Source organism: Lycorma delicatula, chromosome 7 (genome assembly GCF_047948215.1).
Source record: "Lycorma delicatula isolate Av1 chromosome 7, ASM4794821v1, whole genome shotgun sequence".
Lineage (NCBI taxonomy): Eukaryota > Metazoa > Arthropoda > Insecta > Hemiptera > Fulgoridae > Lycorma > Lycorma delicatula.
In genome coordinates this window covers 3,187,329-3,204,546 of record NC_134461.1, presented here as the reverse complement: position 1 = coordinate 3,204,546, position 17,218 = coordinate 3,187,329, and the positions used below count along the sequence as shown (strand labels likewise).

Genomic DNA, 17,218 nt, shown 5'->3' with positions numbered 1-17,218 from the left:
CAAAGTTTTGTACAGAGTAAATAATATGTATTTAAAATACCCTGATGTCAAATTAGCCTGGGTAATTCAGATGTCCAAACAAATGAGATTCAAAAAAAAAAATTAGTGAATTAAAATTAAAATATAAACAATGGGAAGAAAAAAATCAGTTGTTTTATTTTCTCATTTTTTTTTAAATTTATTTTAATAATTGAAAAAGCAAGGAACAATCAAAAAACCTTTTTATTTAAAATCTAACTGATGGCCATTACTAAACAGTCAAAAGTAGTAAATACTAAGGAGTTAAAAAATTAATAAAATTAAAAAATAAATAAAATCTAATCTAAAAATTTAATTTTAAATGATTACTAGTATAGTCTGGTGTAAATATATTTACACCGATCAATTTTAAATTTATAAATAGTATACTATCTTTATCACATACAACATTAATTTTTTTTTTTTTTTTGTTTTAATCTACAAGTGTTAGTTGGTACGCAATACAAAAATCTTCTTTAGCGCATACTCTTCTTACCTAATTTTCTTTCACTTTGTTATATTGTCTTTCTATTTGAAATATATTGAATTGATTGTTTTTCCCTTTCTTGTAGTGTAGTCCCAAAATGTTTAAAATTTTCTTTATCCATTTTCTATAAATAGCATTTAGAATTTGCTGTTGTAACTAATCCCTTTTATATGTTGTGTCCAAATTCAAACTCTTCAGCATAGAACACAGACTCTATGAATCATGTTATGATATTTGTTCCTACTTAATATGGATAGTGTGAAATTTTTCATGTATTGTTAAGTTTTTAGTTTAAATATTTTCAATAACAAAGGGACGGAAAATACCCTTAACGAAACAAATACAGAAAAAAATGCTTAAAATAATCATTCTAAAAATAAAGGTAGCACAGACAAAAACCGAATCAAAAATTAAAAAAGAAAAACCAAAATCTAGACTAAAAAACTCCCTCTATGAATCATGAGACCTTGCTGTTGGTGAGGGGGCTTGAGTGCTCAGTGATGCAGAGTAGCTGGACCAAAGATACAACCATATCGGAGAGGCATCTGTTGAGAGCCAGACTAAAACTTGTCTAAGACTAAGACTTGAAAGAGGGCAGCAGCTCTTTCAGTAGTCGTTAAGGGCATGAGTCAGGACGACTTAAACAGCCATATCAACATCACTCAGTCCTCTGAGTACTGCACAGCTGAAAACAATGGAAAACTACAGCTGGTTTTTTTTCCAAGAAAATGTAGCTCAGCATTTTCATATAGCAATGATGGAGGCGCCTTGCTTGGTAAAATATTCCGGAGGTAAACTAGTCCCCCTTTCGGATCTCTGGGTGGGCACTATTAAGGAAGGGGTCACTAGAAAATTAAAAAATAACATTCTACGAGTCGGAGCGTAGAATGTTAGAAGTATAAAAAAGGTTGGTAGGTTAGAAAATTTAAAGGGGGAAAGATAGGATAAATGTAGATGTAGTAGGAATTAGTGAGGTTCGGTGGGAAGAGGAAAATGACTATGGGAAGAATATACACTTGGAAAAAGCCAGGCGATACTGCAAGGTATCAGATAGATTATACCATGGTTAAGCAAAGATTTAGAAATCAATTCGTTGACTGCTAAACTTACCCTGGAGCAGACATTGATAGCGACCATAATTTAGTGATAATGAAATGTAGATTGAGGTTTAAAAATCTGAAGAAAAGGTGTCAGATGAATCGGTGGAATTTAGAGAAGCTTGATGAAGAGGGGTAAAGAAGATTTTTGAGGAGGACATCACAAGAGGTCTGAGTAAAAAAGATAAGGTAGAAAATGTAGAAGAAGAATGGGAGAATGTTAAAAAGGAAATTCTTAAATCAGCAGAAGCGAACTTAGGCGGAACAAAGAGAACTAGTAGCAAACCTTGGGTTTTAGACGATATATTGCAGCTGATGGATGAACGTAGAAAATATAAGAATGCTAGTGATGAAGAAAGTAAAAGGAACTATCGACAATTAAGAAATACTGTAAACAGGAAGTGCAAACTAGCGAAAGAAGAGTGGATTAAAGAAAAGTGTTCAGAAGTGGAAAGAGCAATGAGCATTGGAAAAATAGACCGAGCATACAGGAAAGTTAAGGAAAATTTTGGGGTACATAAATTAAAATCCAATAATGTGTTAAACAAAAATGGTACACCGATTTATAATACTAAACATAAAGTCGATAGGTGGGTGGAATATATTGAAGAGTTATACGGAGGAAATGAATTAGAAAATGGTGTTATAGAGAAAGAAGAGGAAGTATAAGAGGATGAAATGGGAGAAACAATACTGAGATCTGAATTTAAGAGAGCATTAAAAGATTTGAATGGCAGAAAGGCTCCTGGAATAGACGGAATACCAGTAGAATTACTGCGCAGTACAGGTGAGGAAACGAATGATAGATTATACAAACCGGTGTGTAATATTTATGAAAGGGGGAAATTCCATCAGACTTCAAAAAAAGTGGTATAGTAATGATACCAAAGAAAGCAGGAGCAGATAAATGTAAAGAATACAGAACAATTAGTTTAACTAGTCATGCATCAAAAATCTTAACTAGAATTCTATACAGAAGAATTGAGAGGAGAGTGGAAGAAGTGTTATGAGAAGACCAATTTGGTTTCAGGAAAAGTATAGGGACAAGGGAAGCAATTTTAGGCCTCAGATTAATAGTAAAAGGAAGATTAAAGAAAAAAACTGACATACTTGGCATTTATAGACCTAGAAAAGGCATTTGATAACGTAGACTGGAATAAAATGTTCAGCATTCTAAAAAAATCAGGGTTCAAATACAGTTAGAAGAACAATTCCTAAAATTTACAGGAACCAAACAGCAACAGTAATAATTGAAGAACAGAAGAAAGAAGCCGTAATAAGAAAGGGAGTCTGACAAGGATGTTTCCTATCCCCATTATTTTTTAATCTTAACATGGAACTAGCAGTTAATGATGTTAAAAAACAATTTAGATTCAGAGTAACAGTACAAGGTGAAAAGATAAAGATTATACGATTTGCTGATGATATAGTATTCCTAGCTGAGAGTAAAAAGGATTTAGAAAAAACAATGAACGGCATGGATGTAGTCCTACGCAAGAACTACCGCATGAAAATAAAAAAGAACAAAACGAAAGTAATGAAATGTAGTAGAAATAACAAAGATGGACCACTGAATGTGAAAATAGGAGGAGAAAAGATTATGGAGGTAGAAGAATTTTGTTATTTGGGAAGTAGAATTACTAAAGATGGATGAAGCAGGAGTGATATAAAATGCCGAATAGCACAGGCGAAACGAGCCTTCAGTCAGATATATAATTTTTTTTATATCAAAAATTAATTTAAATGTCAGGAAAAGATTTTTTAAAGTATATGTTGGAGTGTCACTTTATATGGAAGTGAAACTTGGACGATCGGAGTATCTGAGAAGAAATGATTAGAAGCTTTTGAAATGCGGTGCTATAGGAGAATGTTAAAAATCAGATGGGTGGATAAAGTGACAAATGAAGAGGGTTATACAGCAAATAGATGAAGAAAGAAGCACTTGGAAAAATATAGCTAAAAGAAGAGACCGACTTATAGGCCACATATTAAGGCATCCTGCAATAGTCGCTTTAATAGTGCAGGGACAGGTAGAAGGAAAACATTGTGTAGGCAGGCAACGTTTGGAAAATGTAAAACAAATTGTTAGGGATGTAGGATGTAGGGTGTATATCGAGATGAAACGACTGGCACTAGATAGGGAATCTTGGACAGCTGCATCAAACCAGTCAAATGACTGAAGACAAAAAAAAAGCCTAAAAAAGAAACAAAATAATAAAATCTACTGAAAAAAAGTCAAAGTAAACTTTATTTCAGTAAAAAAAAAAATACCTTTAAAGACACAAGTATAAATAAAACAGCAAAATGTTTTCAATATAAAAAAATAACTATAATTCAACCGATAAAAAAAAAACAATAAGAAATATTCCTGAACAAACAAAAAAGAGATAAGAAAAAAATTCCGGCAAAGAATCTACTCTTGGCAATTTTAATTTCAATTTCACCATATGATTTTATGGCACCAATGTGAAAAATAACAAAATGATCAGTTAAAAAAAAATCTGAGTCCAATCTGACCCCCTTGTTTAATGTCTACATCTTTTAACATTTTTTATAACAGCCAAACTTGAAACACAGGTAAAATATCAAAAATTACAATAAAATTTTTGAATTCCTAAGTTAGGTCCCAATGACCTCCTTCTTTAAAAGTTTCTATAATGTGACATTAAAATAAAAAGCAGTTGGATTTAGTTTTAATCTATTATATTTCAATCTTGAAAATTAAAGTTGATATTTTAATTACTGATTCCTTGTTTTTCGGACCTTAAAAGTTCATTTATTGGACTAATTATTTACTTCAATAAGTTGGCCTGGATTTGGAACAATGTTATTGACATCTGTTTAAAAAAAAAATAGTATCAAGTAAGAGCATAATTGGGGCAAGTTTCAGATGGCCTGTCGAGATACAACTGCAATGAATATTGTGAAAAAATCCACAATTAGGGTGATTGAGTATAGAAGATTTTAAGTTTTAAAACTTTAACATTCCAAATGAACGGGTGGGTGCTTCATTCCTTATAAGATTATTTACATATGCAAAAACTGTTTGTAAGATTAGTGTCATAATGGTTCACAATTAATTAAAAACATGAACAAGTAAACATTTATTTTATCTTCAAGTAAACATTTATATCTTCTGGGATGCTTAAGACATAACCTTAATTGACTTTCTGGAAACAATAAAACAATAATTGGGCAACATTACGAATCTTTGCTTGGCTGTCTGAATGAGAAAATAAAGAAAAAATGGCCACAGTTGACAAAAAAGAAGGTTCTTTTTCATCAGGACAAATGAGCGAGTTTAATTTTTCTTTTTATTTATGATTAACAATTGATTTTGTTCATAGATATCTTCTAATATTGAGATGATTGTTGTTTTGATTTAAAATTATAATACAGTATTTTTCTGCCATGTTTCAGTCAGTTTTGTTGATAATAAAAAAAAAAAATTTTCTTAAACTCTTCCTCATATTCACACCGACTGTTTCTTGATGTTTAATTATGTGTAATTATTATATATACTTTATTTTACTAGAATTTATTAATCATTTTTAAAATAAGTTTATCATATAAATTTATTTTATTAAAAAATGTTGTCCAATAAGTTGTAATCATTAACAACCACATCATTATGAACACACCAACGAAATAGGATGCTCAATGCAAACCTACTAAATTTTGAACACACTTTTTGTTAAATGTATTCACTTCTCTTGTAATGATAGAGAAAAATGGTGAATTCACCATAATAAATGGTGGCCACAATCTCCCAATCTCTTGACAACAGACTACTTCCTTCGGGTTGGATGGGCATTAATTTATTCTACTCATATTAGCACAGAAGAAGAAACAAGAAATCACATGATAGAAGGTGCAGCAATTATTAACAGTCCTGCTGCTATAAGATGTGTTCAAAAAGCGTGGATCCATTGTGCTGAATGCTGCATTACACAAAATGAAGATGATGTCAAGCAACTACTTTCAATGTGTATTAGTAACTTTAAATGGGTTATATCATAAATAAGAATTTCAGCACTAATACATTTTTCAGATAAAAATTATTAATGTAATCTTTCATTTTTTCAGATTTATTGTTATTCTTTTTTATATATTTTGCAAAGAATAATTAAATTAATTTTTGACAATTTTTTTAGCATTATGAAGAGGATCTTTTGTGTTTAAAATTGTAATGTTTTATACCGCATTTTGTTTTGAATTACAATTGAATTCCTGAAAGTCGAATTTGTTTATGAATTTTTTTGTTTTGTTTATGTATATCAACTTTCTTACAATAAAATTGTTATTAATTCTAATTCATTTATTTATTGGCGATTAACAAAGTTAATTTAAGACAAATTTAAAAAAGTAAAGTTTTTTTAGGTTTTACAATTTTCTCAGAATTTACTAAAAATGAAGTTCTGAGATCTGTTTTATTAATTTTTAAGTCAAAGAACATAGAAAGCTCAAATTCATCCCTTAATTTGGGTCCCAACAATTTCAGCATGGCTTCATTTTATCTTTAGAGCAGAAATTACAGCAAAATATTTTGCTAGCTGTAACTCAAAAACAAACATTTTCAGACAAATGTTTACAGGAGTTTTTTTTTTGTGTTCATATCCTAGTAAAGGTGGTTACTTTTATACAGATTTAAATATAGTGTTCTTTGATGGTTAGGTTTCAATTAACCACACATCTAAGGAATGGTCAACCTGAGACTGCACAGACTACATTCACAGACTACAGTGACTTCATCCTCTGAAGTAACAGAAAAAGAGTAGGAGCTTTTTTGCTCCTACTCTCAAATCAATCAAATCTATTTACGTCTCAAATCAGCTCTTGAAATATTGCTTATGAATTCTGAATCATCTGTATACATAATGTACTTTTTTCTTACTATATCTGTCTTGGACATGCATTTATACATTCTGAATAATTTAATGAAAGTGAGATGGATGAATGAAATTACAAATTAAAAAGGAAAGACACGCTTTCCAGGAATTGAATTTGTGTTTTTTCATAATAAGTGTTTTTTCATAATTATATTATACAGTAATAACAAATTACACCTACTTTATGAGTATCGGCCGATATGCTAGTTACACCCTGTAAAGAAAAGTCATAAGGACGTATATTAAAACCAGCTGCAGGCATGAAAGCAGTTAGAAATCCTCCTAGACAACAATCAACATGAACTGGTATATTATACTTCAGACCCAATGCAGCAATACCTTCAATATCATCAGCAGTACCGTACGGATAGTTAGGCTTTGAACCGACCAACTGTAACACAATAGACTTATATCATTAATGATTCAATTCTACGGTCAATTAGTTTTAAATATAAAAAAATTAAGATATTATGTTAAGAATTAATTTTCTATAATAAAATAAATGACAACTGAAAAATAGAATAAAAAGATGAAAAACTCAATAGCACAGATGATGTTCTTTACTCTTTTTATTCTTAGTGTTACTGCTGAAACTGATGCTGATTAATCAGATTGGATGGTACATTTCAGCCACTGTAGGTATGCTAGTTTTAGAAAATGAAGAAAACTGTTTGTGTTAATGTGGACGTGAGTAGCAAGTATCTGACAGCAGACAATAATGGCATGCATAGTTTTGCCCAACAGAACATCTGAAACATCTAAGGTTCCAGAATACCTTTGGAATTTAATAATTTTGCGCACTACATATACTTGGTTATCATATAGACCGATCGAAACAATTCATTTAGAGGGGAAAAATAAATTGTTACTTGAACTTTTATAAGTGGAAATGGTAAAAAGTATTATAATAAACATAAAAAAAATAAATGCGTGAACAGGGATGGTGGAGAATTGATTTGGAGGGTGGAAAATGGTATTATTGGGATTTCCAGTGAAAGTTGATGTCAAAAAAAGTATCCAATACAAAAGTTGTAGATCATGCAAAAATCTACAACTTTTATAGAGGTTACTTTTTAACATAACCTCAACATTTCCGAAAAAAAATGCGAAATATATCTCTTTTTTCTTTTGTTTTTATTTTTCATTTCCGCAAAAATAATTTAATTTTGATGAAACTTAATTAAAGTATACCTTTCTGTGTTTTAAATAACCATAATTTTTTTTGGATAAAAAAATGAAGAAGTTTTTGTGATATTCATTTTTTCTGGTCCGAAACCCTTTTTTTTAAAAAATAATTCTACTTAGAAAAATCATTGCACAGGGTTCTGACAGTGCTCATTTTTTCCGTTTTGACATATACTTTTTAGTTAAATAAAAAAAAATTTATAATCACAATTTAAAAACATGTTTAAAAACGAAAAAAAAAAATTATTTGCAACAATGAATTTTTTTAGTAATTGTTGATAATTTGTTTAAATTTAAATATTTCAAAAATTGAAATATTTAATGGTGTAAAATTGATTACACCATTCAACTGTACGGAAAAAATACAAAAGAAACTGTGTTTCATTGTTTGACCTGAAACTTTATTTTTGTGCAGTATTGCTACAAACATTCAATTTGAATTCAGTTTTATTAATTCAGTTTCAATTAATTCAATTTCATCAATTAATTCAGATAAATAAAAGAAATAATAATTTTTTTAATTTGTTTGTCATAGAATAGATTAGTGTATTTATTTTTTTTTTAATTTTGATGAATTCATAGATGTATAAGTGATTTTTTAATTAAATTATTTAAAATTCCGATTTTTGCTTTCACAATTATTATATTCCTCAAAATTTTTGCAATAGATATTTTCAGTTAAATAATACTACATCAATCTTGGTCTTTTTGGCAACTTTTTAACTTGATCTTCATCGTCTAATCCCTCAATAGACTGGGTTTCTTCCTGATCTTCAAACATTTCTTTGATATCACTAAATTCCTCAGGTAACTGATTTTCCAGGTTCAAGCAAAGACTTTGCTGCTCAATTTCATGTGAAATGTCTTTGGAATCATCAAAATCTTCCAAAATTTTGTCAATGTTCAAACAATTGTCCGAACCATGACATTTTGTACATAAATCTGTACATCACAGTCCATGTTTTTGACACCCATATCTATTACCTTCACAAATGGTTTTGCAGCTGCAAGAGATGGTTTTTTAATAAATCTTCAGGTATGACTGAGACTTCTGTAAAGTGAGGCATGAGTATTTTGGAATTATTCACAATTACTTTGCCTGTAAAAGCAGATGTTGTGTCACAGCCAGTAAAGCGATGAAAAAACCAACAACAGAACAATAATCTTCATACTTAAAACTATTTGACGAATACATTGCCTGCACCTGGCTTGAGAAAGTAAATTGTTGCATCAGTCTAATTTAATTGCTTTAATAGAACCAAAAGATCAATATCTTGGCCAACAACAACACAGTATTTATATTTGGTGACTCCTGTTGCTGCATTTAAAACCTTTCTTTTTTTTGGCGATTTTTATTACTATATTAATAATTAATGAATTAGCATCTTCTTCTGTTTGCTTAATTGTACATCTTTCAAATCTAAATGCTTTTGACAACTCTTTTATTAATTCATTCTTATTTTCATCATTTGACAAAAATTTCTCTTGTAAAAATGCTATTTTTGTGTGCGGTTCAGTATTTAAAAAAGGAACATTCAAAGAATTTTTTCACCTTAAGCGTTCAGCTGTTCTTGTTGAAGATGCAGTTGAGTTTTTCATTATCAGTCTCACTGTCCAATAACCAACAAATACTGTACAGCTATTGTCTGTATAATGATTGCATACAAAAGACAAATATTTTCTGGTGATCACTTCAGTGGTATCATTTTTTTGCCAAACAACTTTCTGTAAAAGAAATCCACCATCAATAACATATACTACATTTTCAGTAGTTAGTAAAGCTTCAGTGCTGGTGAAATGAAGAAACAGTTGCAATTTAACTCTTTTTCTGAAGCCATTTTCTGTAAAAAGTGATAGCAGGAATGAAGCTGCATGTCCACAGCCCTCTCTTGTTTAGATCCTTCGGTACACAAAATTATTCAACTAAATGTTTACAGCAATACTGTACAAAAATAAAGTTTAGGTCAAACAATGAAACGCAATTTCTTTTGTATTTTTTTCCATACAATTGAATGGTATAAGTTTTTGAATTTTTTAAAAATTTAAACAAATTATCAACAATTACTGAAAAATTCATTGTTGCAAGTCATTCATTTGTTTTGTTTTTTACATTTTTGAGCATGTTTTTGAATTGCGATTATAGATTTTTTTTATTTTACTAAAAAGTTATGTCAAAACGAAAAAAATGAGCACCATCAGAACTCTGTATGATGATTTTTCTAAGTAGTATTTTTTTTTTGAAAAAAAAGAAGTGTTTCAGACCAGAAAAAATATCTTGGAAACTTCTTAATTTTTTTTTATCTAAAAAAAAATTTGTGGTTATTTAAGACACAAAAATGTATACTTCACCAAGTTGAGTCAAAATTAAATTATGATTGCAAAAATGAAAAAATAAAAAAGAAAGATCTTCACATTTTTCTTGGAAATGTTGAGATTCTGTTAAAAAGTGACCTCTACAAAAGTTGTAGATTTTTGCATAATCTACAAATTTTTTATTGGATACTTTTTTTGACGTATACTTTCATCAGAAATCACAATACCATTTTCCACCCCTTTTCAACCCACCCAAATCAACTCTCCACCACCACCGCTCACGCATTTTTACTTTTTTTATGTTTATTATAAGCCTTTTTACCATTTCCACTTATAAAAGTCCAAGTAACATTTCTCTAAGTATAATTTGGTTGGACTAATAAGCAAGGTATTTTATATCTTTTTATAGTGTCTACTTCAGAATTTTATTGTGTAGACGAATTTCAGAATATTTAATAATACAGTTGTGGGTACCTTGATAACAAATGCTTGTTGGTTGTGTAGATTAGATATTTTGGCAGGTTAGCATTAATTAGGGGATTTATTTTTGATGTAATTTATTGTACTTGAGTCAGTTACTTGTTTAAAAGCAAATTTGATGGTGCTGAATTATTTAATTATTCTAGAGATTGCTCAATTATTTATTATAATTTATAAAATAGTGAAATTAATAAACTGCAAAGTTATAATAAACAAAATTGATTATAATAAATCTGCAATCAGATACAGTAGAACCAACAATTAAGAAAGACCGGTCCGTTACCCAAAATACATTGAAAGGTAGTCCGACAGGGGAACAGTCACTGACCTTCCATAATTTTATACTTAAATATTGTTGGTTCATTATTCAAATCTGAAGGTATATAGATAGATGAGTCGACAAATAGATATTTGATTTAGATAAACTTAAAATTTTCAAAAGATATTTTGATAGATAAAATATTGATATTAATGAACTGAAATAATTTACCTTTATAGAGTTGAAGACTACGCCATAAACTATGTCGAGTGAACAAATTGAAGAATTTAAATGGATGGCAAAAAGATGTCAAATAATCATCAGACAGAAAGAAGTTAGCACCTAAATTGTGTACTACTTAAATCCTTTTCTCACTTCAGAAGGCGTAATACATATTTGGAAAATTAAAAATTTGCATTTTTCATTCGATAGGAATTGAACATTACTGTTTCCTAAATTCAGTCGTTTAACAACTTGATAACAGACTACTATCTTAGGATTTATTTGCATTTAGGACCAGCTAATTTAGACGTTATCATTCAAGGTCAGTTTTGAATTCTCCATGCTCGAGAAGTATTTGCTAAAAACCTAATAAATGTGTACCAGGTTTTATTTAAGTCCCACAGCTACATCACCTTTTATTGCAAATATGCATTTATCCTGAATTAAAGAAGAAACACCATTAACTATAGTGTAGGTGTAGAATTTGGAAGGCCTATAAAAAATATCACAAGGTAAAATATAAAAGATTTGCATTTTCAAGATCTAACTATTTTTCAACGACACTCACAACTTGCTTACAGCCACTATCAGAACTTTTATTGCCATTCTTAGCTGCTACGTAGAAAACAAGGAATGGCAAAGGCTACGCACATTTACCGAGATACAAATTTCTTAGAAGGTAATCATAAAATCACAAAATGGCTTAAACTTACTGCATCTAAGCATTTAAAAAATTATGAGAACAGACAAATAGATAAATGGATTAAATGGATATTCAATACTTCAGCCACACCACATGGGAGAGACAGTCAGGAAATTGACATAAAATCATTAAAGGCTGTAATCAGTTTCCACATTTTTGAAGCATGTAATACTATTTTAATACTAACAAAAACAGAATTAAACTCATAACCTTTGATACCATTAAGTAAATATCATTAATAATTGGGCACACTAACCCCAGGATCCTTTCTACTACAAAAGACCTCTCCCTGTCACCCGACTGTGCCAGTGACTGTTTAAAAGCAATTTACATAGGGACATCGGAATCTGTTAAAACATACATTTACTTTACTTTGGAAAAGGTAAAAAATGAAATATTAATAAGTTTAAATGATCAGAAATAACCGGCTGTGATACAGTGATTTTTCAGTTGCACATGGATAATGGTAAAATTTTATCTTGACTTATTACAATAGTGTGATTCCACAAATAGAAAATTATATATTTTTTTTAATTCATCGTATTTTAATACAAAATATTTAAGCACTGTTTTAATTTTTTTCATATAATATTATATCAAATGTTACCTAATATTAAATTTTTATACTGCAATTTCATTGAAATCTTATAATAATAATAATAATAATAATAATAATAATTACAAAATACGATTATTATTGTTTTGTCTTTTTGAATTCTTTTTTTTCAGTTTTTATGAATACAAACTTTGAAATAATTTAAAGTATTTATTTTGGATTTTAAATAGTGCAGTACAAAACCCTGGGGAAAAGTATGCGTTTTACACTTTCAAGAAGAAAATTAAACCTAAAATTGCATTATGTACAAATATAAAATAAATACCGATTCTGAAAATGCATGTACTGTACTTTGTGAGAGTTCAGATCAAGATATCCAGCCCCAGAGAAGTACCAGTGCAGAGATTTTACTGCTATCATGTACATCTTCATTTTTCCATTTGTAAATTGACTTATGGAAAAACGTATAAAGAACACAGACAGAACACAAATATTGCAGAGTAGATATCTTCCCCGGGATTTATAAATATGATTTAGAAATAATTTTTATATTATTGAATATTATAAAATACTTACCATACAAGTGTTTTGACTGATAGCACGTTTCATCAATTTAATATCAACCGCTGTCGTAACCGGATCAATCGCTACGTGCACGATACGCATCTTAAAATATGAAGCTGCTTTATCAAACGCAGGATGGGCAGTAATTGGCAAAACTATCTCTGGATAATTTATACCCTTAACATACTTTGCATAATCCCTGTATGCTTTACATGCCATTAATATTGATTCAGTACCACCAGTAGTCATCTGAAAAATGCAATAAAACAAATAGAAATTTCAACAATAAAAGGATGGTTATTTTTTGGAGTAAGGAAAATGAGTAAGAGAATAATAATTACATTTAAGTAAAATTATAATTACCCAAAATAACATAAAATCGACCTGGCACTCGAGTCAAATTTTATTTTAAAAGATTACAGACAGATTTACCATGTAGTCAAGTTTATATTGACGATTGTTGTACTTACAATTGTCACTTGCTTCAGGGCAGCAACAGAGCAGAAAGCTCGATCCTCTACTACAGATGCACATAAATCCCTGAAAATATAGCGATCATTAATGTGTTTTGAAGACCAAATAAATGTTAGGATTTGCATGATATCCCATAAGTCTTTGTACATCCTACCAGCTTTGTTGAATATGACCCTGCCAGGCCTCTGTATCAACCTCCCAAAAGGAAAGTAACAGCTCCTTCCCTGCACTACCCCTAGCACCCTACGAAAACTAATAGCATTTTAATTTTATTCATTCATTTAATATCGTGTTTTATTTTCATTTAGTTTCATGTTTTATTATTCTGTCTAATATTTTTAACAATGAGTAACGAAAAAATTATGATTTTTCATTTAAACTAAAATTTGTAATTTGCACAAAAAAATTACTAACTAATGAAATTGTATTTAAAAATTTTTTAAGGTTTTATTTAAAGCACGCTATAATGATCACAAAATGCTTATCACCTGAATTAGCAATCGATAATAAAAAATTTGCCTCCGTGCTTATAAAATATTGTTTCCTTATAACTGGAAATCACTCCTAACACAAAGAATTAAGAACAAATTGTCCCATAAAAAAAAAAAGAAGACAAATGAGAAATTTCAAATCAAACTATCGATTACAAATTACACAGATGTTAATGGGGTACATTAATCGGTCGCTTCACATTATCTGTCAAGATCTTTCTTATAGCTGTGACACATCTGAAACACCTGAGCCAAAGAGGCACTGATCAGAGTTGCTTTCTGCAACAATAAAGAAGTTCATCACAACCGGCTGTATGTGAACATCTTTACAGGACTAGTTCTGTTTCAGAGTGAAGTTTTCAGTTATAGGGCTGAATATCATCTGTACTGTAATCGGTTTGGCCTACTGATATATAACAGTACGTTTGACTCTGTGAAGAAGGCTGTGAAGAATCTGGAATGAGATGCAGGTTATTTCCGAGAATGTTTATCATTTTTGGAGTAACTTCTGACTTATGTTAGGTTGCCTACAACTATGTTATACTGAGTTAAAACTACGTGTTTGTATAAGATAAATTATAAATTAAATTAGGTATTTAATTTCTACGAGCTGACTACCACAATAATATTTTATATTATTTTTGAAATTTTTTTTCATGGATAACTTTTCAAGGCAAAGAAAATATAAATTTGTTAACATTACGGACTAGAATCATGTTTATTCTACTTTTGGAAAAATATGTCTATTTTTTTATTTTTTATTTGATCCATAATAGATTTGTTCTTTATAGCACTTTGTAAGCTTGCAAACAAACTTTTAATTTTTTTTTTAAAAACTTCCATATATTATGGTTATAAAATATTTGTTATTACTTTTTTTTTTACTTTATATGCAAATTATTTATATAAATGTACTTCTCTCTCTTCTTTTGTTTAGCCTCCAGAACCACCATAAGATACTTCAGAGGATAAATGAGGATGATGTGTATGACTGTAAGTGAAATGTAGTCTTGTACAGTCTCAGGTCAACTGTTACTAAGATCTGTGGTTAATTGAAACCCGACAACCAAAGAATACCAGTATCTATGATCTACATTCAAATCCGTATAAAAGTAACTGCTTTTACTAGGATTTGAATCTTAGAACTCTCGACTTCGAAATCAGCTGATTTGCGATGACGAGTTAACTACAAGACCAGCCCGGTGGGCTTTTATATAAATGTATCTCTAATTAGATTTATTTTTATTAATCATTTTATAAACCCTTACTACGGACAAGAATGTTTATAATGTATTTACTCCAGCCTGTCGAAATAATGTAATTTAAAGTTTCAGGCTCCAGCCCTTATAACTGAAAATCCCCCCCTAACATAAAGAATTATCTGCATTAGGAAGGACAAATTGTCTCCTAATAAAAAAACGTGATAGAAATGGGAAATTTTAAGTCAGACTATTGATTACAGATTACACAGATGAAGTCAGATTACACTTATAAAGATAGAAAAACAGGTTTTTAGCTCCATCCCTTACATTTATAAAAGTGTACTAAAATTAACATTATTAATTCTACTAATTTTACAACCCAGATTTTTTTGCTTCAATAAAAATATTTATAACTATTATTTGTTTGTATTTGTAATCAACTGTTTACTTGCCAACCCCTAAAAAGGTCAATTTGTTTTTTGACAGTATACGTATAACCACAATTATCCTTAAAAACCAGTTTAATTTTATATTTAATCTTGTCTATAATTAATTTACTTATAATTAACTTTCCCTCTTGTCTTTATTTTTACTTTATCTTCTACTTTTAAAAACAATTTGACAGCATTTAAAGTTAGTATCTATTGTTCATTTTTGTTTAAATTGTTCTGATTTTTTATTTATGCTCTTCATTTAGAAGACTGACATAAACGCTCAAATAGTTTGTAAATAACAATTTTCTTATCATATGAGGCATATTTTTAAAAAAAAAGTTTGTTTTGAAATAAAAACTAAAGTGAAAAATATGAACAAACTATATTACTAATGCAATTATAAAAACTACATTTATGAAACTCTTTTCTACATAACTACCTTCCACTTCAATATATTGTTCATAGGTTTCATTGGCTTTTCATTCCCTTTTCGAGAAATTCTGCTGTTACTGACTTAACCTAACAGTAACGCCCCTTTTCAATTCATCGCCATTGTCAAATCTTTGTGATGCAAACTACTGTTTTAAGGTGAAAAAAGAAAATAATCGCTAGGAGCTAAGTCAGGGCATAGGGTGATGATTGAAAATTTTCCAATAAAATTTTTATAATTTCCTCACTGTCTGATTTGCCTTGTGCGGCCAGACTGTCATGCAAACAAAATCCATGGAATTACATCCCATGTCATTTGTTTTTATAGCTTTTCTAAGATTTAAAAAAAAATTTCAGTATGCGTCAGCATTTACAGTACTTCTGCTGTAAATCCGCAAATATATATATAAAAAATACCCTTTTTATTAAAAAAAAAATAAGTCCTTTAAGATTCTTTATCTAATATTCTTGTTTGAACTTTTTCAGTTTAGAAGATGATGAATGCCACCATTCCACTGACTGCTACTCATTTCTACGTTCTAATATGAAATTCAGATTTCATTTCCAATAACAATGTGATCAAAAAATTCATCACCTTTATTTTTATGACACTACAAAAATTTGTGTGCTGCAGCAAGATGTTTTTCCTTGCATTTGTTACTAACATCTTCACCACCCATTTTGTACATAATTTTTTATAACCCAATTTTTCAAATTCAAAATTGAACATACTTTAAAATATGCTTTCAATTTATTTAAAAAAATCTCAGTAATTTAAGCAAATTTGCTAAAGCTTTCTTCTACGATCCCTGTTGTGATAATTTTTTCATACAGTGAATTTTTTAAATAAATAACTAAATATTTCTATTTTCTGAAAAGTAATTTTACTTTCTTTTGAGCCTATATAATTCTAAAATTCTCTGTATTTTTACACAGTAAATAATTTGAGCCACCAATAAAGTACACAAGTAAATAAGTGTACAAAGTATACAGTACAATTACTGATTTCAGGCATCAAATAATTATGATCAGCAATTCACTGAACCTTTTTTCAATCTAAAAATGTTCACAGTAAGATGTACTCATTATATGTGTTTAGATCATATATCACTAGAGTTTCATTTCTCTAATGAAATTATAAATAAGAGAATAAGTCTGGTTCAGATACATGACAAGAAAGGAAAGAGAAAGTTTATAAAAGAAAATATTATATTTAAATAATGACAGAAAACCAAGAGGAACATAAATAAATTAAAACATCAGAAAATAGGAAAAGAGATGTAATTTGATGTTTTTTTTTTATGATAGAAGAGCCACAGACAGTAATTCAAAGGGTGATGTAAGGATCCTTAGAAAAGGAATCTTATGATGACAAAAAATTAAACATGATTTTAAACTCTTGGTGTAAAAATTAA

General features: G+C 29.3%; 1 protein-coding gene across 1 annotated transcript in view; it reads right to left on the bottom strand.

Annotated features, from left to right (window-relative positions):
• Positions 1-17,218, bottom strand: part of Sply (Sphingosine-1-phosphate lyase) — a 91,835-nt gene that overhangs the window by 25,898 nt on the left and 48,719 nt on the right. Inside the window, exons 5-6 of the mRNA XM_075370723.1 lie at positions 12,786-13,022; positions 6,673-6,882 (exon numbers count right to left, since the gene is read on the bottom strand). Coding sequence (XP_075226838.1) covers positions 6,673-6,882; positions 12,786-13,022 — 447 coding nt within the window. The remainder of the gene's footprint in view (positions 1-6,672; positions 6,883-12,785; positions 13,023-17,218) is intronic.